Below are 26,107 nucleotides of genomic sequence, written 5' to 3'. Positions count from 1 at the left end.
ATTTGTCCTGTGTGGCAAGAATTTTAATGACATCAGAAATCTTGCAGCACACTCCTGATCCACTGAGGGCTTACATATTCTCAAAATATATGGTTCCCATGCAAATATCTTTCCTGTTTTTTCTTACAGGACTCAAACCTACCTGTAACTTGAATGAAAATGGAAAGCCAGCTAAATCCTAAACAAGGCAAGGACAAACAACATACAACTCTAACTTGTTTTACTATTTAAGTCAACACAGGAAATCTTCCACTTGTCTGTTGAAGTCCTCTGCAAAACGCAGGTGTAAGTTATGCTTTCCTTCTGGCATCAGAAGCAACCTTAAAAGAGAAAATCAAATACTGAATATATATTTTATTCTGTGAGCATAGATAACTAAAAATATTTGTTGTCTTTTCCTTGCTCTTGTTTACTTAAGTACAGAACTGATGTAACTTTTCTTTAAAGTACTGTCCCTATGTACATGGTTCAAAATGTGAACCAGAGCAACGGTTGAAGCAAGAAGCATACAGCTTTCCCCTGCTTTGGGGAGGATAAAATAAGCTTAAAACAAATTTTTCCTAGACCTAGTTTCTGGGAATTTTTCTGGTGGTCTGCAGAGAAGGTAAGATTCCAAAACTTATGTGAGTGGGGATGCATCTTCCAAAGGTATATGAAATACCTGAGCTATTTTCCCTCTCTGAGAACAGTGGTTGTGCCAGGCAGGCAACACATTTAAGAGATCGCCACAGAAATGTAGATTTGTCAACATCCAAACTTAGCATTTGACTTTTATCTAATCTTTCTGCAAAAGACAATCCAAAACTAACACCATTCATCCATCGAAGTGAAAAGGGAAGTTGAGACTCCCTCAGCTATAGAAAAAAAAGCTTAGAAAAGTAGTATCTGTGAAGAGGTTAAAACTTTGTAATACTGAAATGAGTGTGACAAGGCTAAATGTTATTTGCCATTGTTTTCCATCTGGGAAAAACTTTATAGATCAGGTGTGTACTTCTAATGTGGCTTCATATTGGGGGGTCTCTTTATTTTACCCTACCACATACTAAGCAAATTCAACAGAGCTAAAGCCATCTTGACTGATACTTTGTAATGTTGCCTTCATGTTATCTAAGCCCCGCTACAATAAGGGGATCTTACTTTTGGTAGTGACAAGTGCTATTTTGCCTTGATGGTGAAAAGCAATAGTGTGTGAGCATACCCAGCTCTTCTAGCACTTCTGTCTGAATTTCATTCTCTTTCTTCAAAGACCAAGCAGTGCACAGATGTGCAAACCTATAGCACTATGTATGCTACTATTGGCTACTGCTGTTAAGCCACTGTAATGCTGCTTAACCATGCAAATATGCAGTGATGGCACACTCTACCAGGAGAGAAATAAGCAATGTATCTGCACTACAATCAGCATAAGCTTATTCTATTGCATTGCTAGATAAAAATCAAGGTAAGAAAAGCTGTTGGTAGAAGCATATATTACTGAAAACATGCTAAATTTAAGGTTTTCTTTCTGCTTCACAATGGAACATGCCATCTCCAGTGCAACAAGGGAAGGGGACCATGTACCTAACTACTAATTTCTGAGAACACCATTAGGCTAATTTCTTTTCTGGTAAATACACATATAGGGGAGTACCTCAGCATGAAGACATGAGAAGAACCATTTTACATTTTATTAGACAGCAACTTCTAACAGTGTTTCTTTTTCAGCTTGTCTTCCAAAGAGAAGTTACCAGATCCTTGTTTTAGTTTTTCTAAGGATCTGCCTCAGTATCTGGAACGTTTCAGAGCTCAGTGAACCCCAACAGGATGATAGGTATTCGAAGCAGGCATGTGGGAGTAACTAAGTAGCAGACATGAAATAAAACAGTTGCATGTGATTGTTAGGAAGGTCTGTTTTTCTCATCTTTCCTCTGGCATAATGCATTTCTATGAACTGTGGGGTTCACTTTGAGATAAATATATCACTCAACTCTTCAGAGACTACACCAATGAAATAGTTCCCCACATTCTGTATTCAAAAAAAAAAAAAAAGTCTTGTTCTCCTAATTCTTTTCTCCAGAGTTAATCAACACAGTCTATTATTAACTAGTAATGGAGCTCTTGAACTTATGTGCAAATCTATAAAGAAAATTCTGCTGGTGAAATCCCAGCATTTTATAGGAAGCATTTCTGGAATTCTCAAATCAAGCAGATGGTGCCCTGATGTTTTTATAAAGTACTATCTCTGAGTGTAGTTGTATTTTTTTTTTCCTCATTCTGCTTTTAAAAACACTGAAAATTCATGGGACAGTGGGGAAAACAAAATCTTTGAAGAGGTTATTCACATCAACAAGGCAGAGCAAACATCAGTATCTTGTGCTTCTCTCTAATAACTGGGAATCTCTCTTCACTCATGGCATCCAAGTTCACTGCTCTACTGAATGGGATAGAAATGAAGTTTCTTGCAGCAAAAGGATTGCACTGGCCATAACAGAAACAGAGAAGAAATTTGCTTGTTTCTATAAATATTAGGGAGTAGTTCTGAGTGTGAAGTGGAAAGAGGAAAATAATTTTATTTGGTTTCTCTTGGAAGACTAGGAAAGGGCTTATTAAGATATTGTACTGCTTATATTGCAAGAAAGGTTCAGCTATGCTGTTTGCATTGTAACTTGCTAGCGTAGTTTAAAATAGCTCTGTTTGTGGCAGAGACAACTTGTCCAAAATTATTTTTTTTTTACACTGTGGGTTTGAACTGCTTCATTTCTTCAACAATGGTTTAAAAATACTCCATCGTATAACTTACCGAGAGTCTTTGATGTGCTTATGAATGTATTCTGCATGAGCTTGTGGAACCAAAGGGTCTTTCTCACCGTGAATTATAAATGTGGGACATTTAATATCTGGCAGCAACTCTTGGCAGATATTACCTAGGGAGAAAATAAATGAAGGTCACGCTTTGTTTTAAAATAATATGAAAGACTGAAACTACTTCTGTAAAGGACTGTGAACTCCACTGGGTTCTAGTTATTACCTCTCCTTGTGAATAGCATGCAGTTAATCTTCAGGACTATAATTAACATTTCTTTCTCCAAAATGTTACTTCACTGAAATCTGCTTCATTAATGGATACTAGCTCAAATGGATGGAGGGAATGAAGTACTTCTGTCCCACATTTCCCCCATGCTCTCTGACTGTTCAAAGCAAATACATGCATCTCTTTCCTGGCTTTGTTATTTTCAGCCTTCGAAGTGTTATGGCCTTCCCGTTAATGCTACATTTTGTTACATCACTTGTCAGGTTATGAGATTGGCTGCTTTTATCAACAAGTTAACTTAGTTCATACTCGTGCCTGCGTTCCACCTTCCAGACCCTTTGCTGTCTGCAATGAATAACCATTTAATACAAATAGTACTAAAACTATTCAAAGGTTATTTTCCCCATTCATCTTATAGAACCTCGAGAATAATTTTATGCTTACTAGTCTTTAATCTCACTAGAAGTAATTGTAATGCTTTTCCTTAAAGACTATTCTGTTCCCAATTCCCTCCCTTTCTTTTTTCCTCATCCCTTAGTAACCCAGTTTCCAAACTCTTTGCCTAACTTCCCATGCTTGTGCAAGAGAATCTTTGGGCAAAACATACTTGGTGAGTATTATGTTCCATTTATCTTTGAGCTAACTTTGTCCTGCTTGTAGTTGTCTCCTTGCAGCTACCAACAGCCATACAGTTAATGCTCACATATGCATGTTTTCCTTAGCTCTAAAGTCATGTTTCATGGAGGTTTTTCCAATTGTTTGGTTATGTAGTCTTAGCTTGCGGTTCTACTGGTTAAACATTTTCATTTAGTACACTTCACCCATAGTCCTCAAACACCTGCACAAATGTTGACTGTTTTTCAGAACAAATAACAAGTATATTTAAATTACTTACCTAAGGATGTAGTTGGCAATCAAACTATTATTTCCTAGTTTCCAGTCCTAAAACTGTTTTGTATTATAACCACTAGATTATATTTACTCCAAAACCACAGAACAGCAAGAAGGATCTTGAATTTTGCAGCTTTATGCAACTTAGTTTCATTAAGTGTTGGTACCCTCTAAAATTTCATTTCTTATGGCATTTCATGCTAAAAGCTGTCACATTTAGGGCAAATAGTCTACTTATTAAAAAGAGCTTGAGTTGAGATTTTGACCAACAAAGGCTTTGCCATCTTATCTTGGATGTGTTTTATTAAACTCTTTTCTTGTATTTGACATATCTGCACCCTCTGTGCATTGGGTCTTAACTTTAATTCCAAGGAGGCCTGCTTATAGTCTAAATCACCAGCCCCAAGCTACACCTGGAAAAACCTGCAGTCTGATTGTTGTTAATCTTTTTTAGCAAACATTAGGTTTCTCCCAATATCTGACCTAGTTACAGCATCTAGGTAATTCAGCTCCTTGTTACATGTCTCCAGGTGGCTTCTTTTTCACAGTCACTCCATCTCATAGCATCTGAGGCATGTGCAGGCAGTAAAAGGATGTCACAGCCAGAGTTTTACCACCCTGGGCTTTGGACTTAGGAATAAACTAGTTTTAAGGAGATGTATTCAAGAAAGGGTAACATAAAATCAGATCACAATTTATCCAATCACTAGTACCATGTTGCTGATACCTTGCAAAGCTTTACGAAAAAAATACAAAATGATGGAATGCTTTCCTTGTAGCACCTGCTGCCCGTTAATGTATGTTACCTGTCTTTCAATATGAGAGCTACAGGAAAATATGTATGAGAATTACAGACTCCTTGTTTTATGTATTATGTATTTCTGCTTTAGGCAAATTAAAAGCAATTTTCCTGTGAATAAAAACAGAACTGCAAGTTATTATTCATGGTAGTCTTGGCTGCAAATGTCTGCAATTGCAGAAATCTTCAGAGATAAACGCTTTATATTGTCTTGCTTAACTATTCTTTTTAGATTTTTAAACACCGAAGCTGCAACAATAGTGGTCTTTAAATGTGTTTTGTTAATTCTGAGTTCTCAAAATCTGAACTTCCTTCTTTTCTAACTCATATACTACTAGCTTTGAAATAGTGCTTCAGCTCCTGTTTGCAGAGCCTGGAATGAACAGGCCTCACTCTTGGGATATCATAATGATGTCACCAAAAGGTAATCCTTCCACACTGACAGAGGAGAAAAAAGCTTGAACAGAATCCCTCCTGTTCAGTCTGCACAAAAGCAATGATTTAATAATGTAGTTTTGTGGTGGAACAAGAGGAGACTCATCAGCTAATGCTTCCCATAAGCGTGTGTTCCTCCTGTACCTTGCTGATTCTGTGAACCATCTATCAAGTAATTGCTTTATTCATGATTGTGAGTCAGATTGAGCTTTTAATGCCATACGCAGAGTCCTTCCTTTACTGGCTGCTAGGAATACTGTTAGATTTTTATCCAGAACTGTCTGCTACTATGATTTCTTCAGTTTAACATTGTAAAAGCCTTACCATCTGATTTTTCAGCAAAGCGAGATATTCCATCTACCCAAGCCTCACAGGTTTTTGCGAAGTAGCTATGTCCATACATCTCTTCCAGTGGTTTCTTGACCTTGTCACTCCATTTTGAAACATCTCGGATGCCTACAAAAAATAACATTGAAATATGTTGTCCTTTCCGGCAACAAGATATAACCCAGTACTGTCAATCTAATTGAGTAAATTTTCAAACCAGACCACAGACTTGTATTTCAAACTTGAAACTGTACTGAAATGGTGTTAAATAATTCATAGTATGGAAAGGTTATAAAAAGTAGTTTTACGATCTCTGCTGGGGTCTTCCTGAGTTGCAGAAGACCATTTTGTTGTTGAGGTCACATGGAACAACAGAAAAAAAGTAATCAAAGGACTCAGTCCTAAAACTTATGATGTTCCTGTTTGGAGGGCTTGCAGAAGGAGAGAGCTCAAGGAGGCACCTTGTGTATGAAAAGGGGACAGTTTTATAACAGTGTGCCAGAGCTGGAAATTCTTTTTCATGTCCTTCAGCCTTTTGCTTTGGCTCATGGATGGAAGTTCTTCCATGGCTCCTACCAGTATTCTGAGGAAGGAAGCTCTTACTAAGGCATTCCAGCAGGCTGACATCATGGTACATTTGCCATAGTCTTACAGAAAAACAAGCAACTCTACTTAGTAGAATCCTGTGACTCATGGCAGGCTAGCTAAAGCTGTACAAATAATCTGACATTCTAGCTATTTATTTATCAGATTTACCTTCTTTTTCCCCTTCTAAAATTCTCAGTACTGCTCACAAAACCAGATATCCACAAGGGTGACTTTCACTAAACTGTATTTCAGCTGTAGAGCTTTGTATTGACAAAGCCCAAAACAATGTTGGCATAGCAGAGTACCTGAAAGAGACCTGAAAAGTACTGAATCATCACACAGCAATACATGGCACTAGCAAAGCTTTTAATTGGTTTAAAATGGGAGTTAAGGGAAGAAAGGAGTGAGGTGTTAATGAACAAATTGAATCTGTTCAGACAAATAAGCAAGGTAGCAGTGACTGAAAGTGTTTTATAACAGCATCTGATTGGAAATGAGTTTGCTCACCCCAGGCTAACTGTTACTGAAAAGGTGTTTCCCTTATAGAATTTACTGGTTTATTCTTGTAGCTGGCCTTAATTTTAAAAAGGAGGAGAGCCTATACTGAAAGGACACAGTTACCAAATAAACACACCTCTCTCCTCCCAAAGCTTCCACAGCAGCTGAGATGCATGATGGGCCAGCTGTGGGAGGTTTGCACTGCAACCCTCTGAGCCCCATCACCCAGAAAGAGATGCTGAAAGCAGCAGTCCACGAAGGGGTCAAAGGTCAGAACTGCTGTGGTTGCTCTGTGTTAAGTCAGTCTTTAAATATTTTTTTTTTTACATTTTAGCCTGTTGGCTGATAATTACGAAATGCCTGTCATTTAGTATGTAATAGAAACTTTGTAAATATAAATGCATGTAAAGAAATAAAGCAGCACTTTCACAGAGCTAAAAAGCATTTTGCTCACTGAACTAAAAAATATACTACTGCTACCACCAATGAAAGTGCTTTAGTATAGGTAAGGTAAGTACACATGTGCAATACATACATTTGTACTTTAGCTGAAGCCAGACAGTCAGATTTCACAGGTGGTATAAATCAAATTCCAATCATTAAAATGAAACTACACTGATTTACAGTTGTTGATGGCTGCATGGTTAACTTTCAATTTCTAACTTCAAAAAGAAGCATGGTCCCTTTCTGAGTTCACTAGCAATTTTTGCTATTTTCCTTTACAGTAACAAGTGATCAGATTCTATTTCATATGACTAGAATAAGGATCAGAAATCCCATGTTTCTTTACTTTGCAAGGGTTTTCTAACCACAATAATTAAGTTTAAAGGAATGCAAATTAGCAAGGCATCCTGGGACACTTACTTGAATGATTCATTTTCTTTCTGAACTCAAACAGTAACTTATGAGCTTGTTTTCTTACTGTCTATATATTATATAATCCCTGGAGACAAAAGATGTTGTGTGCTACCCCAGTGATTTTCTGTGGACTTTGTTTAAAGGCTGTGCAAGATGTGAGAAAAGAAATCGAGCCTGGGGTCAACAGTATTATTTGGAATTTATTTTTAGGAATTTGTTACAGAAAAACAACCTTGAATTTCTGAAAACTACTGATAAGCTATTATAACATGTTTTTCAGCAGTGTGGTAGGGACTTGTTACAAGATCTATTATATTACCCCTAGGGTAACTGTTATGGAGTTTCTCACTATGATTACTCTACCCCTATACTTACAACTTAGTGAATTTTATGTCCTGCTTCTTAAGTTTGTGTCCTTAACTCTGTCTCCACTTAGCTGCTACATGACTAAGATCCTTAGGTCAAGAAGAAATGAAAATAATTAATTTAGGGTACAATATTCCGTTTGTACATACCATTATAAATTCTCACATCCTCTTGAGTAACGCTGGCATTTGCTCCCCAGACAACCAGCTTATGGATAAGAGTTGGATACTTGGCAGCTGCAATGAGTGCTGTAATTCCACCATCACTCCAGCCCAGCAAAGAGAACTTCTTAAACTTCAGTGCCTTGATTTGTACAAGAAAGTTATATGCAAATCGTCAGCTGGTTTTACAAATAAATATCAAATACTTCTTGAAAACTAACTGTACAGATTTAGATACAACACTACATAGTTGAACTACTGTTAGCTTTCATAATTAGAAAATGTAATTTTCCTGCTATATATAAAAATACTTAAGAAAAGGTCAGAAAGTTAGAAAACAAGAAATTATACCAGCCCTTCCAATTTTCTACAACTACTTAATGGAACAGGCAGTAGCAATATTAGATTCTTTCTGCATTTAAAAAAAAAAAAAACCTCTTGAAATTAAGAAATGTTTATTTACAATGAGGAGTTAAGACCTTATCAGAGAGCCTAATAGTATCAAGAATCTGTGGATTCTCTTGGTATAAAGTTGGCAAAGACTACCACAGTGTGGGATAGCAGACAATCCAAGACCAAAATGAACTTCAGAAAAAGGAAAGTTTAGGACTTTAAAAATGGAACCCAGTGATGTAATTTACTGATGGTAGCTGAACTAAAAAACCTCAAACCAAACAAACAACAGCTCTGTAACAACAACAAAAACATGCTTACAGTATTTGCTACAGGATTTTATCAAATTTTAGTGCCTAATTTACATTTTCTGAAGCTTTTAAGTGTACATTTTAAATATTGCTTCACAGTCAATTGCAATTCAAAACACTAATAACGAAATTTCTCCTTCTTGAAAAGGAAGGCTCAGGGCAAAAAATATGACAGCCAAGACCTTAATTCCTTCTGACTTGTACAATGCTTTCCACTAGAATTTGAAACTCATGTTTCCTCATATAGCACAACCTGTGGTAGTGGGTACTGGCAGCAACAGGATTGCATGTGTGATATTCAGTAGGCAAATGGTGGGGTGGGGAAGGTAAAGGTAAAGGCACTCAGGAGAAAATGCATCTGAAGGTTGTACAGGGAAAATAGTTAAGCAGTACTTGCGGTTTTGCATACAGAAGCCTCAGTCTGTGAACTCTTTTAGAAACAAACATAAAGGTTTCAAAGGGGTTTTGGGGGGATTGTTTGTTGGGGTTTTTTTTGTTTGTGATTTTTTTTGTTTGGTTAGTTTTTTGCTTGTTTTTTAGAAATTACAGTCTTTTAGATGTGATTAAGGAAGATATTGTACTTTTGGAGGAGAAAGAGCAAGTTCGTTGAATGAGTTGCTCTGTTCCTTGACATTTTGTTGTTGGAAGTCCAGGCCTGCTTTCTTTGTAGAGAAGAAAGCAAAAATGCAGGCAATGAGAGAAACAACTACAGAGAAAAAACAGTTTCTAAACTGCTTGTAAACTCCATGCTCAAGTAAGGCATAACTTTATCAGTCAACTTGATACCTATTAGCTTTTATCACTCTAAGGCTTTTCTGGTTTTGGCTTCTTCCTTGGAATTAGGTTCACTGTAGTGTTGCTCAATACTAGATTTCACTCTGTTAAGCTATAATTACTAAACAGAAGAGAAATAAGGTAGGCAAAAGAAAAGAACATGTAAAGTAAGATCTGACAGCAAGAGAAGAGAACCTTGAATCTTTGCAGCTTGTCACAAGTTGGCCCTAGCCTGCCTGAAAAGTAGTTTTCGTGCTGCTGAAGGGTTACTGATGTCTTGGCAAGATTCAGGAGTTGGCAGCAGTACTTGTAAAGCTCCAGTTTTTGCTTTGGCTGCTGCTGTTCCCCTACCACTAATAGCAAATTACGGATCTCAAAGTTGGCTAATAGGTGGAATAGCAGATTAAGATTTTTGTTCATGTCAGGTCATTTGCCAGTGCTTCAACCGAGATCGGCTTGCCTCCAGTATTTCTCTTGTTTACTAGCCATTATCTTGATGCATTCTTTGGGTTTTCTCAGGATGCCTTTCCAGCAGGAGGAATTTAATTTATCCTTTGCAGCCTTCCAAAAAACAATGTGATGTAACAGATGTGTTGGATATGGTATGCATGTCTGCTTGCTTTAATCTTCAGTCACTTACAGTACAGGCCTTTATTATCAAACATTGGCAATAACCTGAGAGCTGGTCGCACAGCTCAACCCTGTGGGTGATTTTGTGCTGGCTCTATCCTGTAAGTGAACAAAATCTCTTTCAAAATCACCTCCTCTATCCAGGCCTATGTGAAATGCAATCAAATGATCACACATGCTGTGACAGAAGTAACTTAAAACAGTGAGTTGCAATACAACAGCACTCCGCACTGCATGTTTTCATTGGATCACAGGGAGTACATCACAAGGGTTGCAGCTGATCTACAAAAACTTGGAGAAGCCCAAGCTCATACTTTCGCTAAGACTGTAGCTCTGAAGAGTAAGAACCTCTTAAATATCAACTCTAATTATTTTCACAATTATTTTTCTAATGCTAATGGCCTTTGTTAGCATTAGACATTGGGATGGAGTACAGCAAAGTGGATTTATTTGCATTATACTCCTTTTATTTCAAGCAAACTCCTTCACAGAACATATACAGTGATACAGGGCAGTGTCAACTGCATCAAGGTGCTAAACACTCTGCAGAATTTTAGCTTTTGATATTTCACAGAAACTCTGCAGCACTCACAGCTCCAGCAGAGACCAGAATCTGAAAAAGCGGTTCTGAAGGCTCACCTGTGTGGATGGGTTTTTTGGTCAAGTGTAGGCCAGATGATGTATGTAAACCACACATCCTTATAAAGCCTTCTGCAGGAGTTATGACTTTGTTTTATTCTGGAAATTGTAGTTGGGATGATTCCTTGGGATTTGTGCTATCGTTTATGTTATGCTAAAATAGAAGCAAGTTACCCAGGCTTGGGAAGATTTTAATAAATTATTAGTATATGCTTGTATCAATAAACTTCTTCAAAAAGCCAGGATGATATCTCTTATTTGTTTTGGCAGCTTTAGAGATTAGACAGGCTGCTGTCCTGTTTGACTGGAAGCTATATGGTTAGGTTATCTTTGGGGACAGCTCTGTTTTCTATTTTATGTTTATTAGTATTTGAACAGAGGCAGGAAAGGGGGTTACAACCATTTAGGCTGAAAGTTTGTCACCTATCCATGGCAGCATCTTTGGGTTTTTGTTGTTTGGGGTTTTTTTGTTAGTGTAGCAGAAAAAAATGGTGATTTATGGTGCTGAGGTTGCTTTTATGGTTAGAGGGCAAAACTGTGTCTTAACCCTGATTCTGCTGTCAGACTTACTTGTTTTGCTATGCAGAATACTCCAGGAAGGCTGCATTTCTAGTTTCAGATGGGTTTCTGCAAGGTTACTGCTTATTAGAGAAATACAGTTGGATTGACTGCCTGAATGTTGTCTCATATTTTTGGAATTTTAATGCTCTGCCAACTTTCTTAACACGGCCAAAGAGACTGTATAGCTTAATGTAACAAAGCCAAAATATTAGTTAAAACTAAACCAGAAAATAGTGTTAGCATAAGGACAGAATAAAAGAGGAACACAAAAACACAGATTTGAAATAAAAAATTCTGCAAGATGGAGAAGTAATAACAGCTTTAGATCATATGCTTTATAGTCACAATAACTCTATTTGTTATTAAGATCTATTATGACCACAGGAACCCTTTGATTTCCCACAAAATTTATTTCAGTAATATGCTGTAAAATGGGAAGAGTCAAGTTAATTTTTAGAATGAAATGTTTCTTGAAATGGCATTTTGCTCAAGGCAAAATGCCAAGGTTCTATTAGCTAGAATATTTTCGAAGAGCCTTTCACTGTTGTAATCCCTTCAGTTAAACCATTTAGCATAGACTTTGGTTTTTATATAGACTTTACCTAAACTTACATGGTTCTTGGCTGCAAACTTCTTAGGGCAGGGTCTTGGAATAAGAAGTTATTGCTTTATAATTAATTCCCACTGCTGAACGTCTATGTATCTTGCAGAAGAGGTGGAAGAAGAAAATATTTTCCAGAGCAGCGTGCATCTGCTCAGTTTTAAGCCTTCACTTTTGTGCTCTTTTGCATAACTTGCTGCCTGCTGGAAACAACCTGCTTAACAGTACTCTTTCCTCCTTCTCAAAATTTAAGGAAAACAGCTTTTAAATATATGTATATGAAAAACAATAAAATCTCAGAATAGAGTTACCTGCATAAGATCCACAGCATCTTTTGCATCCCTCTCAAAGAAATCTGGAGGAAAGTCTCGAGATGGAGGAATGGACCGTCCATATCCCCGAGGATCCCAAGCAACAATTGTGAAAAGTTGCTTATTCATAGACTTAAGTTGTGGTCCAAAATCAGTTTGACCACTCCCTGAAACATCATCATTTTTCAGTTATAGTAACCACCACAATACAGACATAGTATACATACTCTAAATGGAAACCCAGGGAAACTTGTTTCTTAATTCTAAAAAAGAGATTATCCATCAACTGAAGTACACTTTATCTCTAATTGTAACTAAACATTGCAACTCTCAGACAGGAAATACCACAATAAAAATCTTCAGAAATATCTGCAATGTGCTCAGAGTGAACCATTCCTGGCAGGTATGTAAGCTCATAAAAAACTGTGCTCTACTCAGATGCTTTAATACAGAATCTTAAACTGGGTTACCTGGGTAGGGATTTTTCATTAATAGATTTACAGCACTAGCATGGTCATTGATATTTATCTGGACAGCACAGGTGAAACTGAAGGGGAAGGAATATACTGACTAGTTACAAATCTGTAGGTGAAAAGCACTATGTAAGACAGTTTTTCTTACTCAATAAAACATTTATATGAGAATATTAGTGCTTACAGCTGAGCTTCAAATACTTGTTGCCTGAGGAGACAGTGGTGACACGAAAGCATAAAACTCTAACTTTTCATTTTTCTAATATGTGTCTTACCAAAATAAGCTAAATGCAGCCATTTTTCTCATGCAGAACAGTTTTTTTTATTGACGGCTCAGATCTTCAAAGGATTGAAAAATTAAGTACTCCAGTCTATTGCGCTAAGCTACCTATGAGCGCTAGCATGAAGGTAAGACTGCAATTTATTGCTTATTTGCATTATGTTCATGTGGTAACAGTATCACATGCTACTTGATTAAAACCTGTTCATATCTAATATATTCAAATGATGTAAATCAAATATCAAATTGGAAATCCATCATTATATTAAAAAGGCTATTTAAGGGTATTTAAGATTTTTTTTCTGTTTACTTGGAGAAATATGTCCTCAGAACCTTCCTCCTTTATCATGAGCTAGTTTAAATGATAAAAGAGGCTGTGTATAGCATGCTGTGATGAGCAGACTACAGCCTGGCATGATGTCTTGCAACACCAATTTATATCTAAAGATAAATATATATATCTATATATAGTCAGAAGCAAAATACCGGGTTGTTTGAAAAATACCAGTGCAACCTGATTAATATTAATCACATATTCCTACATAGGCTTTGTATGAACCTCTGCATTATCATGCACATACTTGTTCTACTATATTTTTTGTAACTTAAAAATTAAACAAGGCTGAGAGCATATTTGAATGCTGTGTTTTCTTAGTATTTTTCTAGTTAGAAAGAGAAGCATCCTTTTGTTTTAGTGCAGTTTATAGAGTCTAAAGACTAATTAATTTTGTTGACCTAAAAGCACTTATCTTGCTGCCACAACACACTTAGTACTGGTATAAAATAATACTGCAAACAGTTATCATTACAAAGGGAAGAAGTATGTGTCAGAATGTGTCGCCCTCAAGTGCTGCCCAAAAATATTAAACCATAAACTTAATAATGGTAAAGAAACCAAGCTTAACTATTACTGCTTGTAATAATGCTAACTGCATGATAGCAGTGTACACCTAACAGTAATAATATTATTCAGAACTGAAGCAATATGTTATTTCAAGACTTAGCATTGGCAACATGACTACTAGTTTAAAAATCTCTTAAAAATTATTAGGTTAAAACATATGACTGCTAAAGAACCCCTAACATTAACTTTTTTCCACTCTCCCTTTGAGAACTCTTTGAAAGAAAGAACCACTTCATGAAGACTTGAAACTGTTGATGCCAAGAACAAATGCTTCCTGCTCTTCAGTTCTTGACATTCTGTCATCTTGATCCAGCAATTCAGTTAAGCATGAGCCCAACTCTGAGCACAGTAATGGTCCTACTGAGAGCCTGCCATGAACTGCTAGTAAGTCAGATCAGCTCTTCAGAGCTGCAAGGACCCAGGAAAAAAGCCTGAATTAATTTTAAAGGGTTATTATCAAAAGCAGTGGTCTCGATGGGCAGACACCACTTAGCTAGCACAACCTGTTGTCCATCTCAAAAAGCCATTGAGAATCTTAACAATGTTGCCCTTAATAACCAAAACATGAAAATACATTTTTAAGCAAAAAAGTCAGTCTCAACTGTTCCTTTTTCACTATAATAAACTGCAAGTGCTGCATTATGTCTATTAATTCAGTTGGAATGCATCTAGTTCCTAAAAAGGAATGCATAATTAAGTCTGTGTAACAAATATAGCTGACCTGATTTTTCCCTCTCCTCTGTTATTTTGCACCTTGTGCAGCTATTTGCCACCTGTGCCAGACACCCCCTCTGTGCGCTTACATCCAAAAGTGCAAGTGACTACTACATAAGCCAAGACATCGTGTAAGAAGTGTCTGGTGGTACAAATGAAAACTTTAAAAACTGTTAACTGATTGTAATAACTCTGCTGTTTCTTATCTGTTGTATGTGTAGCATTTTTTTAATAACAGTGCTCCACAATCAGGTGTTGAACATATTACAAAATAGTTTTGTGCATTCTGTATTGAGACTGGATGGTGAAAGAGGTGGTTGCTTTACAAAGATAAGACAAAATCTCCAGACCTAGCATTCCGGGAAGCAGAAGAACTGCATGGCTTCCTTCTCCTGTCCGCTGATAATGCAGGTGGACTCCATTCACTTGAATTTTGGCAGATGTTATTGAAGTACTAGGGATGGGGGAAGGAGAGAGAAATAGGAAAACATTCAGACAGTTAATTCTCATTACTGCATGGTCATTCAAGGAATACAGAATAATTACTTCTTCTAGATATTAACAACAATACAGCGAGATTTAAATGGTTCACTTGCCTTTCATGGGTGAGCAGAAGACTAAATAAAAGATCTGTCAGAAGCAGAGAAGTATTCAGTTGTGACCACTATGTAGCTCTGGTACTTAAGTTTCACAAATGTAGTTAAATGACTTAAGTTAAAGGGGAGGAAAAAAATGTCTTGACTCTGCAACAAGGGGAATATGTTTTATTAGCAACTTTACATGGCTACAGAAATGTACTGAAAAAAATACATTAGAGAGGAGAAGCCCCATTCTGTCACAATATAACTTTTGAAATGGCTAGCATTCCCCTTGTTATTATTGAACTGTGCCTCTCACAGAGGCTCAAAGAAAACACAATCTATTGTGACTGTTCCTCATGAACCAGACGGTCTGCAATGAAAACCACCTTGCACTGAGATAAGAGCGGCGAAGCATCTGATAATAATATTTCTGCCAGTGTAGTCTCAGCAGGAGATACTGCTTAATTGGAAAATACCATGTGACCAAAACCTCTCACCCTCTGAAGAAGTATCACAGAAACCAACTGCATAGGCCACCTCTCAGCCCTAACACTTAAGCTCCTACATTAACCTTCAGTACAAAGCAAGACATAAGTGTAAATGCAAACAGGTACCTTGAAATACCATGTCTAGATACAAACAGCTAGCAAGAAAGCAGAAGTAGCATAGATTGAAGGTATATTCTTAACAGTATAAACCATTGCATCTGTTCTCCCAAGCAAGTTTGTGCCCTAATGCAAGACATATTTTCAACAACCTAATTTTATTTAAAGGTAGCACTATGCTAAAAATTTTGCCATTTGGTTACCTAATGGTTAATCCTCATTCCTTGCACTTCCCAGTTTACCTAGACTGAATATTCTTGCCCTATGAATTCAATCAATGTGAATTTCACACGCATACAGCAATGCCATTTTCCAGTCTTAGATGCAACCACAATCTATTCCATGGTAAGCACTGTGCAGTTTCTTAAATATTCAATTTTAACATGTAAATTCTGAACTACTTAAAGCACATAAGCATAGTCTCAACCATATAGAGTTTAAAATGGTGAATTAAAGGTAAAAAAAATCCCCAAAACTTAAACCCTTCTCATAAGGAAAATGAAAATTAATAGTAGTTTGCAGACTCAGGTCCCCAACACATAAGCAGCAGTTAAACCACAGAACCTGTTTAACACAAAGCCATTTGGATTTTACATAAAATCTTGGTCTACATAGCCAATCATGCCACATGCTTAAATATAAGCTGTGACTGTGCAGAACAGGATCAGCTCTTTCTACCTGTGCAGATCCAATTTGAGAACTGGAGTACAAATGCAGATCTGTGGCAAGAATCCAGTTCAAAGAAACTATGTCATTATAACTTCAGTGAGTTTTGCTGAATAGTTTTGAAAATTGATTAAATTAATTATTAGTTTGACTGTAATGTTGAACCTCCTCTAAGTCCATATATCACACCTTATGTGGCTATATACTTCACAACTTTAATTCTGAATGTAGCATTCAGATGGCCTTCTTACTCCCTTTTTGAACATCTGACTTTTGCTTTTTTCTATTTGTAAAATAAATATATATTTTTTCTTGATACACCATATTTTGTTTTGTCATTAATTTCAACATATTGTTTTATCATAGCTCTCACCACAGCAAATTAGCACCTTGCTCTTATTAGATTTTATAAGAATGTGATTTTTTTTTTGCTTCCAATTAATAACTGCCAAAAGCATTTCCAGCTCCTAACAAAAGATTTATTTATTTATTTTAGGATTAATTATTAACATCAGGAGCTTGAGAATTTTGCTGAGTTTGTGACACTTTTCTGTTCTTGGATTGTTCCTCAGTGTAAAGTCCAGTGACATCCAGGAGTTTCACATGAAGAGTATTTTCAATACTTTCTGGAAAAATTTCTAAACAAATTAACTGGGCTTTTTTACGTGCTGAAGAACTGTACTGGAACTGGCTATACCTAAGGCAGATTTGGTCTTCTCCACACCAAGTTTCTGTGAATCTGAAATCAATTCAGTGAGCCTGCCAGCCCGATGACTTCTGTCAAGGTTTCTTAAAGACTGTATTTTCCATTCGTTGGCATAATCAGAAAACATGTTAAAACAAAACACCCCCCCTGCTATTTTGTAACTGAAGTAGTGCAAGGCCGCTCCACCTCACCGCTGTGAAGCGCAGCTTCACCTGGCAACTGCCCTGTGCTCCAGCGCCCTAGCCTCATCTGCGCGGGGAAAACAAAATGATGGTATTATGCTTTCCTTAATAGGATTTGCGGAATAAGCAGGAATAAGCAGTATTATACCTTAGGTGTATGTATTCTCTTAGCGACCTTCGGGAAGCACCTGATGGGCAGGCGGCAACGGGCTGGCGGGGGAGGGTGGCAGACGCCGGGGGAAGGGGCCGCGGAGCCCTGCAGCCTCCTGGCACCACAGCCGAGAGCTCGTCCCTCCCCAGCCGGCCCGACCTCCCCGCCTGACAGTGGGCACCTCAGAGTCCCTCCCCGCACCTAGTGTGCGCCCCCTCGGCTAAAACACCTCGTCCACCCCGGCCCCCCGGTGACACCCGCCCGGCCTGCCCAGTACCGCCTTCCCCAAGGCCGGGGCGGAGGGGAGGGACCAGGGCGCTGGGGAGCGGGGAAGGAGGCGACTGTGGTTTTTACCCGTAGGAGGCAGCCGGTCCCCGGGGAGCGAGCGGCACGGCCCGGGCTTGAGGCTGCAGCAGCAGCGCCCGGAGGGCCCGGCCCGCGCTCCGTTGAGCCATTTTGCCTACGGAGCCCGTCCCTCCCCGGCGGGGCGGGCTGCCGCCCTGCCCTGGCAGCGCTGGGCCGCGCCGGGGCGTGGAGGCCGCGACCCGGGCGGGTCGGAGGCGCCTGTCAGCGAGCTGCGCTGGGCGCTGCGGCCGGCCCGCAGAGAGGTGCCCGGGGACCCAACGGGCACTTCGGCCGCCCCGGCGCTGCAGCCCCGTTCCCCGACCGGCGGGAGGGAAGGCGGCCGGCGGGACAGCCCGCGGTTGCCCGTGCGCTGATTGGCTGCCGGCGGTGTCACTCAGGCAGGGCGGTAACGCCGGCGGCCTCGCTGAGCGGGGGGTTGGGCGCCTCGGCTTTGGCGCCGCCGCCGGCCGGGGTTGGCGGTCGCTCCCTGACGAGGTGGGTGCCCTCCGCTCCGGGTGGGCGGTCCGGTGGGTGCCTTCGGTCTCCCACACCAGTGCGATCCCTGATCCCACCTGCCATCCCCCGAGAGGGGACGCGCTGCCCGCCTGGAGGGCAGGAGGCGGGGGGTCAGGGCCCTGCCCGCTCCTGCCGGCCCCGAGAGGAGAGCAGCGGCCGGCCCTGCGGCGGGTGGGCAGCCGCGCCGCTGGGACGGGCAGTGGGGCGCTGCGGGCGCCTCCGTCCTCACCCTGACACAGCTCCAGGCGAGGTGCCTACAGCGAGCGGAGTCCCCTGCTCTGGGAGATACAGGGGCCCAAGAGTGAGCTGCACCTCCAGCTTTGCCCATGACGCAAGAAGCTCCATGGACTGTGAGAAAACCAAAGACAAGGTGGTCGGCCATCAGCAACTCCAGGTCTGCCTGGAGAAAAGCTCCTTGTGGGGCTGGGGCAGTTGGGACAGCAAGGGCAGCTCTGGGGTCTGCAGCTCCCCTGAGGTGATGCCTTCAGCATGCTGACCCCAGGCCCCTGACAGGGATCGTTAACTGCCTCACCAGTGTTCCTTGTATGTCCTGCTTGTGGGAACAGCACGCATCTCCTGGCGCAGGCTTTGGCCCATACTGCCCAGGGCCAGCCACCTCTGGAGCAGCCTGGCTGCCTTTGTTCACCACAGCACTTGGTGTTACTTTCCTCTGGACCTTCTCACAGGTTGTTCATAAAGCACCAAGGAGACTGACGTCTTTCTCCCATGTCTGCTTTCCAAGTGTGGAGGAGAATTATCCAGACTGAGTCACAGCCAGCCATGGTGTTGGTGGGGAAGGCTGTGAGGGTAGTGAGGGAAATAGCAGAAAGCTGGTACCAGGCTTGAAACAGACCTAGGAAGCAAAGTCTCCTGCCTTATACCTGGATGAGAGGGATTTCCTCAAGACAGGTCAGTGTTACATATTCACTCCAGCTAAGCGGGAGCTCAGCGACTGCCCTGAGAGTGAATAGTTGTCACCCTTCCCACCCTATTGCCATTTGTATGGGACTAACAAGTCTTAGGGGTGAACAACAGTCATAACAAATTCCAATGCATAAAGAGATTAACTCAACTGTGTGAGCATACTGGTTCAGTTTATCCCTTAGGCAGATCAAACCATTTAAGATTAAGGTCTTTAGTATGGCTAATTACAAGCAATCCATCATCAAGACAAGCTGCCTTCATTCTTGCCCAGTGCCATCTACAAGCCCCTACAGTTTCCTTGGCTCTTAGGCTGCTTTCAGAGGCTCATCTTTGTTGTGATTGTCACTGTCCACATTTCTTTCTGGTGGAAAACGACTGGAGGTGATGGCTGACTATTCTGCCTTTAGGAAAAAGAGGTAGCTTGGTCTTCTGCTACACAAAACTGATTTTTTTCCTGAATTCTGTAATTCCCACGAATCAAAAGGGGCTCCTATGTCATGTATCACTATGAGCTTTAGAGGGAAAGGTCCCAAACTTGTATTCAATTTCACTCCTGTTAAAATGCCTTTCAATCTAATCTTCCTACATATCCTCTATCTACTATGGCTAAAGGGGATATAAGAAATTCTCAGAATCTGTGCTGAAGAACTGAGGGATAAAGTAGAAAGGGTTCGTCATACATTGTAGGGGTGGGGGAAGAGGTAATCAGAAAGGTAAAACCAGAATCCCTAATCATATGAAGGAAAAGGGAGATGAGGAGGTTTTTGTACCACTTAAGGATGGGGTAGTTCCAGGCAGGTTAACCCCACTGTTGGTGTGACAAAAGCTGAGTGGTCCCTTTGTAGAAAAGGCTGTCACAGTTGAGGTGGTGTACTACATAATCTCCAGGCCTTCAATCACAGCTCTGGAGCTTACAAGGCCTGTAAAGCAGCCATTCCTCTGCCAAGAGCCTGGACCATACAAACCCTCTCACAGGCAGTGTCCTGCCTTCTTTGGCCTGGAGAGAGAAAACTAACATGGCAGTTGGGGCAGAAATGGCAGTGGCAAAAGATGCTTTTCTGTGTGTGTGTGGAAAATGACTGGCACCATGATGGGTGACAGGAGAGAGCCATGCTTGAGGAGAGAGTTGCTGTCTGGGCCCACAGGGCTATGGCACCAGAAGCAGCTGTGGAAGCAGGATTTTGCCAAGGCTGGATGCAGGTGGCAGATGATCTGGGGAGAAAAAGAGTGTAAACTCACAGGTTCAAACTGTGTTCAACCTACTCAGTTCACCAGAATATCCAGTCTTGTTAGTAAAGCAGATTTGGACATAATGATGGGCATCTGGGAGGATTAAGTATTTCAGCTCAACTATTTCTTCAGATATGTTCTCCTTACAAATTACTGGCTGAAAGGAGGGAAAATGCTTTGAGCAAGCCAGACACAGGCTTACTCTTACACAACCTGTGAAAGAGTTGAGAACAACTGGGGCACTAGCTTTCCTGTCCGCTCCTTTAAAATGTTTTTATTTGTCTGGTTACTGCTGATGGTTTAGGTTCTGGGAACTAACTGTTTCTGGCTGTTGCCTGGAAAAGAAAAAAGAAAATAAAAAAATTTTTTTAAAGAGGTAGCACTTTTCTCCTGGTGATGTGTCCCTGAATACAGATCTCCCTTTCCCTCTTAACTGCTCTGTCATTTTTTTGGCCCCCTTGGTGTTGCCCCATCTTTCCAGTGTGATCATCTCTACAGACAGAAACTTATGTTCAATGGCAGCTGCTGGCTGCTGCTGCTGGCAGAATTTCTCTCTGATATCCACCCAAGGCTCTGGAGGGCATCACTGCTGTGCAGTGGGACTTTTGTCACCTGTGATGAGCCCTCACAGTCCCTGCAGCCAGGCTGTGCTGTCAGTGCTGCATTGATTTGTTCCTTACAGAACTACTATTTTTGTACTTCCTCAGGTTGTAGAAAATCTAGAAAAGACTAGTCAGTTATTGACATAGTGGGTCCATCAAGACATGCTGGAACATCAGGTAGAAAGGCTAATTCCAGGTCTCCAGAGACATAAATTTCACTCACACATGGGATTCTCATATCAGGAGCAACAATCCGTACAATGCACCAGAATCATTACCATTAGTAGGGCTTTAACTCTGGAGCTTTCAAAGAGGAACTTATTTGCCAGGTCCATTGGGGGCACTAATAGGCTTTAATGGCCATGATCAGCCTCAGCTGAACAGGTCTCTCCTTCACTCTCTGCTCATGGGTTCAGGAGTCCCTGTCCCAGCCATATCTGTCTAGTTGGGGACCCTAGTGATCCAGGTACTGTTGTAGACTTTGCTTCTTGGTGTAGACTTGTTTCTTGAGTCTGTGTATGTATTGACTGATCGTTTTTGCCTCTTTCATTTTAGTTACTTCTATGAAGTGAAATATCCTGCAATTCTTATGCCTGTTTTGATACATGGGCTCTTGTGCCTCTTGGATGATGCTTGTTAGAGCAGACAACATTTTTCACCTTAGGACAAAACTTCATTGCTCCAGCTGCACAAAGAAGAAAGATTGGGTAGTGGTGAATTGCCAAATGCAAAACAAAGATGTGAAAATGCCGATGTTTCTATGAATTGGTATTGACCTTCCAAAGGAGAAAGATAGAGTGTATGTGAAATGACTTTTGAAGCTGTCAAGTGGAGAGTAGCAGCATGTGTTTTTGCAGCAGGAGGTGCAGGTAGCTAGAACAAGTTGAGAACATCTTGCCATAAGCAGAACAGCTAGTAGAAAAAGATCCTGGATACTTTGGCTCAAAAGAACATTTCAGACTGATTAAGGTACTAAGACACAGACATGCATTTCAGAATTGTTTTCTTTATGTTTGCCTGTGTCTTTCTTATGCTAGCAAAGGATAGTTGTCTGTCAGCTTAAGTAGTGTCTGCATACCTTTCATATATTTATGAATAGCTGCATTATAAATCTGAAGTGCCCAAGTGCAGACATATCAATGTGAGGCAGTCTCATAATTTCAAAGTTGAATATGATCCCCATCCTGCAAATCCAAGCAGAGTCTTGGTATAATTTTTGTTCAGATTCAGGGCATTCTGGATTCAGAGACCTGAAATGGCTCCAAATACTCTGGTACCAAACCAGATCCAGCTTCTACTTTGGAGAGGGAAAGAGTAACATTCAGAAAGTGGTTCTTGATATGTTTGTGAAAGGTGTTGTAAGAATCGATTTTAGTGAACTCTGTGACCCAGATGACTCTTTCAGTACTGCATTTATTTCTCTTGACCTGAGGTGTGTGTGGGGCACACAGGAATTGCATCACATCATTCAAAATCCAAGCAGTATTACTAGTTTGTTAAGGTGATTAATGCGGATTTTTGAATCAAACAGCTCTCATCAGGCATCTCTCTGAGCTCTAGAACTTTAATACTTATTATCTGACCACATCTTAGCTCTGGCAGAAGTTAGAGTCTGTACCAAAGAGATGAGGAAACTGCTAAAAAGAAAGGAAGTGACCTACTTAGTCGGAGAGGAGGGGGAAACCCAGCATAAATATCAGGAGCCTGGCCTCCTTTGTTTCACTCATAGGCAATACTTCCTCCAGCACGAAGATAGCTTCTAGACTCTGCACCCTAGACCCTGTTCTGATCCTAACTTCCCCCTTTCCCTTCTCCCCAGGGGCTGTATTAAGGATCGAGTGTGAAAGCTGCACTTTCCGTAGCTGCTGTTTTGTGGTAAGGAACAAATGAGCATCAGTTGGCTGACTCCTGATGCTCATTGGTATGCTAGGAGGGAAACCTGGCATGCTGCAAGGAGCACTTTCTGTAGTTTGTAGACTGGGATGAGAAAGGGATGGAAAAAACGCCAAGAGGGCACTAGGGTCCATGGAAGAAAGCCCTCCCAAGTCCTAGTTAGCTCTGATGTGGTCCTGCCCGTACTGCATGATCCTTCTTACTTTGTTTCCTTGTAGCTCCTTCTCGCCATGTACAAGGCTGGGTGTGTTTCAGAGACTTTCTATTTTCCATGTGCCTCCAAGGCTGAGAGGTTTTAATGTGTTTTAGTATAATGATGAAAAATCTAACAGAGAAAATGGATGTAGTTTATTTAAAGCTGCTTGATCAGTCAGAGGCCCCGTTCTTGAGTATTGCCTCTCCTTGGAAACTGGCCTCAGAGGAAGAGGAGCTGTATGTTGCCAGCTCAGTTCAAAGTTCACATATCCAATACTTGCAACAGTGTCCTGAGTTTTTTATTCAGTATTATTAATTGGTATCATTTAGCAACTATTTTGGAAGCTGTAAAAATTCCCCAAAATTCTTAGTGGCTTGTATGCTGTGAATGGGGATAGTAACAAAATTACCTAAGTAAATTGTTCTGAATTGCATGGACTCGAATCCTTTATGCATTTTAGAATTTCAGGACAGACTGGCTGCTGTGTAGCAATGACTATGGGGTGGAGGCTGTACTTGAATGGTATTTGATCATTTGCTGTTAAACAGTGTTCTAGATTTGGCTCCACAGAAAAAGCTCCTAACCTTGTTGCCTAGAGTAAAGGAGAAATCAAAAGTGAGTGATGTCAAGGAACAAAAGAATTCTGGGTAGAGGACTCTTCAATATCTTAAACTAGTACTTTCTGTGAGCAGAACTCAACTAGCAATAAAACCATGATTTAAAGTCTCAAAGCTCCTACTCTCTTAAAATTGGAAAACATAATGTCCTTGTGCGAAAGTGGATGAGTTCACCCGCTGTATAAATTCAAGGAGAGACCATGAGGAAGAGGTCTGCTGCTGCAGCCCACAGCCTTTTTTAATCTGGCTTGCACCTCAGCCATCTTATGAAAAATTCCTGTAAGGCTGCTGCATTACTTCCTCTGTCCTGTCCTTCAGGCTGATAGCTTGCCAGTTTGATGTGAAATTACTGTTCTGTCCTTTCTCCTCTTTCTTTTGCCAAGAAAGGTATCTGATCTACACTATAATACATCCCTCCGCCCCCACCCCCCTATTTTCCTGCATTTTTTGTCTGTCGTGATGGGTTGCTTTTCAAAAATGAACGCCATCCTTTTTTTTTGTTTGTTTGGTTTTTGGGGGTTGGGGTGGTGTGTTTGTGAGGTGGGGGTAGTAGATGAAATGAGCAACCCAGTGAGTTATATTAGCTGATATCTCTCTCTGCTATAGTTAACATTTCTTTAAATTTTTAGCCTAGGGGAAACATTAACTCTTTTCTTTTGACCTCTTGTACACCATTATCTTCTACATTTTACCTAGTTAACCTTGTATTGAGACCTATAGCTTTGTTTTTGACTATATCCCTCTTAAGGAACAAGATCAGACTTAATTAAAAGATACCAAGAGGATCCACAGACTCCCTAGGTAGTTTCTTCCAGTAGTTAATCATCCTTATTGTTAAATATGTGTTCTAATTTTGGCATGCCTGGCTGCAGCTTCCAGGCATTAGGTCCAGTTACGTAGTTTTCCACAATACACTAAAGAGCTTATAGTATTTTATATTTTCTGCCTAGGAAGCTCAATCTTCTCTGTGATTGATTTTATATTTTCTGCCTAGGAAGCTCAATCTTCTCTGTGATTGATTTCTGTAAGTGTTGTCCTGAAAGACACTGTCTGTAGCTTTCAGTTTTGTGGTTGTTTCCTATACCATCCACACAATGACACCTGAACTACGAGCAGTAGTCTAGAATTGGACTTGACAGCATCAAAGCTAAAATGACCTTCACCTTCCACATCCTGCTTTAAAGATCTAGGACTGCCCTATGCCCGAGTCTTGTTCTGAGATGCTTCATGTCTGTGCTCTACATTGTTGTTATTTCATAAGGTTTAGTGTTGGGGCTCTTGCTGTATTGAATGATTATACTGAACTCTGAAGCAAGTGGAAAAATACTGAAGAAATAAGACGAGGTTACGGCCAGAACAGTGGGATGAAGAAAAAGGAGCAAATTGCAGATGTTTGCTCAAAAGCAAGGCCAACGGGACGTGATAAGAGGAGCTGGGAAACCGCAGAAAGGAGCCTACGTGCCAGAGAAAGCAGAAACAGAAATCTTCCCAGTAAACAATTGTTAACCAATCATATTATTATACGCTTGTAAAATAGCCAACCACATTATTGCACGCTTATAGAATGCCTTATAAAAGTCTACCTGGTTTGTACAATAAACGGGTCAGATCTTGAACTCTGTGAGTATTTGAATCTGACTCCCGCTCGCCCGAAATGCCCGCAGCATCTGGTGACCCCCGACGTGATCCGATGAGGGTCGACAGGATCGGTTAAAAGTCAGGAAGATTCATTAAGGATCGTGTTACAAGCTGCGGAGCCAGCGAGGATCCTGCTGCCAGCGGAGAGAGAGCTGGGCGCCCGAAGAAAGGCGGAACGTGCACGGCTGACCGGTGAGTCAGGAAATTTAAGCAGGATGGGAATCACTGCATCAGTGGTGGAAAAAGCAATCGTAGACAATTTGATGAAACTGGCAGAAAAAAAATGAAACGCCAGTCTCACGGCAGGCAGTAGTTGATCTGCTATGTTGGAGTCGCCGCCGTGGTTACCTTGCTTCTACGCAAGATATATATAATAATGAAACATGGAAGAAAGTAGGAGAGGACTTATGGGAATCTGTGCAAGTTGGGACTAAGGGGGTAAAGACTTTGGCTTGCACGTATCGAGCTGTACGGGGTATGGTCGCGCAATTACCACCCTGGTGTCCTGAAAAGGAACAAGCGGCGAGCGGCGGCGTGCGGCCCGGCAGGCCCCGTCCCGGCCGCGGTTTCTCTCCAAGGCGGCACCCCCCCTCCACCCCCCCCCCCGCTCCGATCGGCGCCATGGCAGTGCAAGCGGCCAAGCGAGCTAACATCTGGCTGCCCCCAGAGGTCAATCGGATCCTTTATATTCGGAACCTGCCGTATAAAATCACAGCGGAGGAAATGTATGA

The 26,107-nt window shown here is 40.8% G+C and overlaps 1 protein-coding gene across 1 annotated transcript; it reads right to left on the bottom strand.

Moving 5' to 3' along the window:
- Positions 1–203: 203 nt before the first annotated feature.
- Positions 204–18,094, bottom strand: BPHL (biphenyl hydrolase like). The gene is made up of 7 exons (XM_027799208.2): positions 17,770–18,094; positions 14,875–14,978; positions 12,154–12,320; positions 7,922–8,075; positions 5,460–5,591; positions 2,780–2,903; positions 204–320 (listed from the first exon to the last, which is right to left on the bottom strand). The coding sequence occupies exons 1-7, from the start codon at positions 17,868–17,870 to the stop codon at positions 233–235; spliced, it is 870 nt and encodes a 289-aa protein (XP_027655009.2). The 5' UTR covers positions 17,871–18,094; the 3' UTR covers positions 204–232.
- Between the last annotated feature and the right edge of the window lie 8,013 nt (positions 18,095–26,107).

Source organism: Falco cherrug, chromosome 3 (assembly GCF_023634085.1).
Source record: "Falco cherrug isolate bFalChe1 chromosome 3, bFalChe1.pri, whole genome shotgun sequence".
Lineage (NCBI taxonomy): Eukaryota > Metazoa > Chordata > Aves > Falconiformes > Falconidae > Falco > Falco cherrug.
This window is presented reverse-complemented; position numbering and strand designations above follow the sequence as displayed.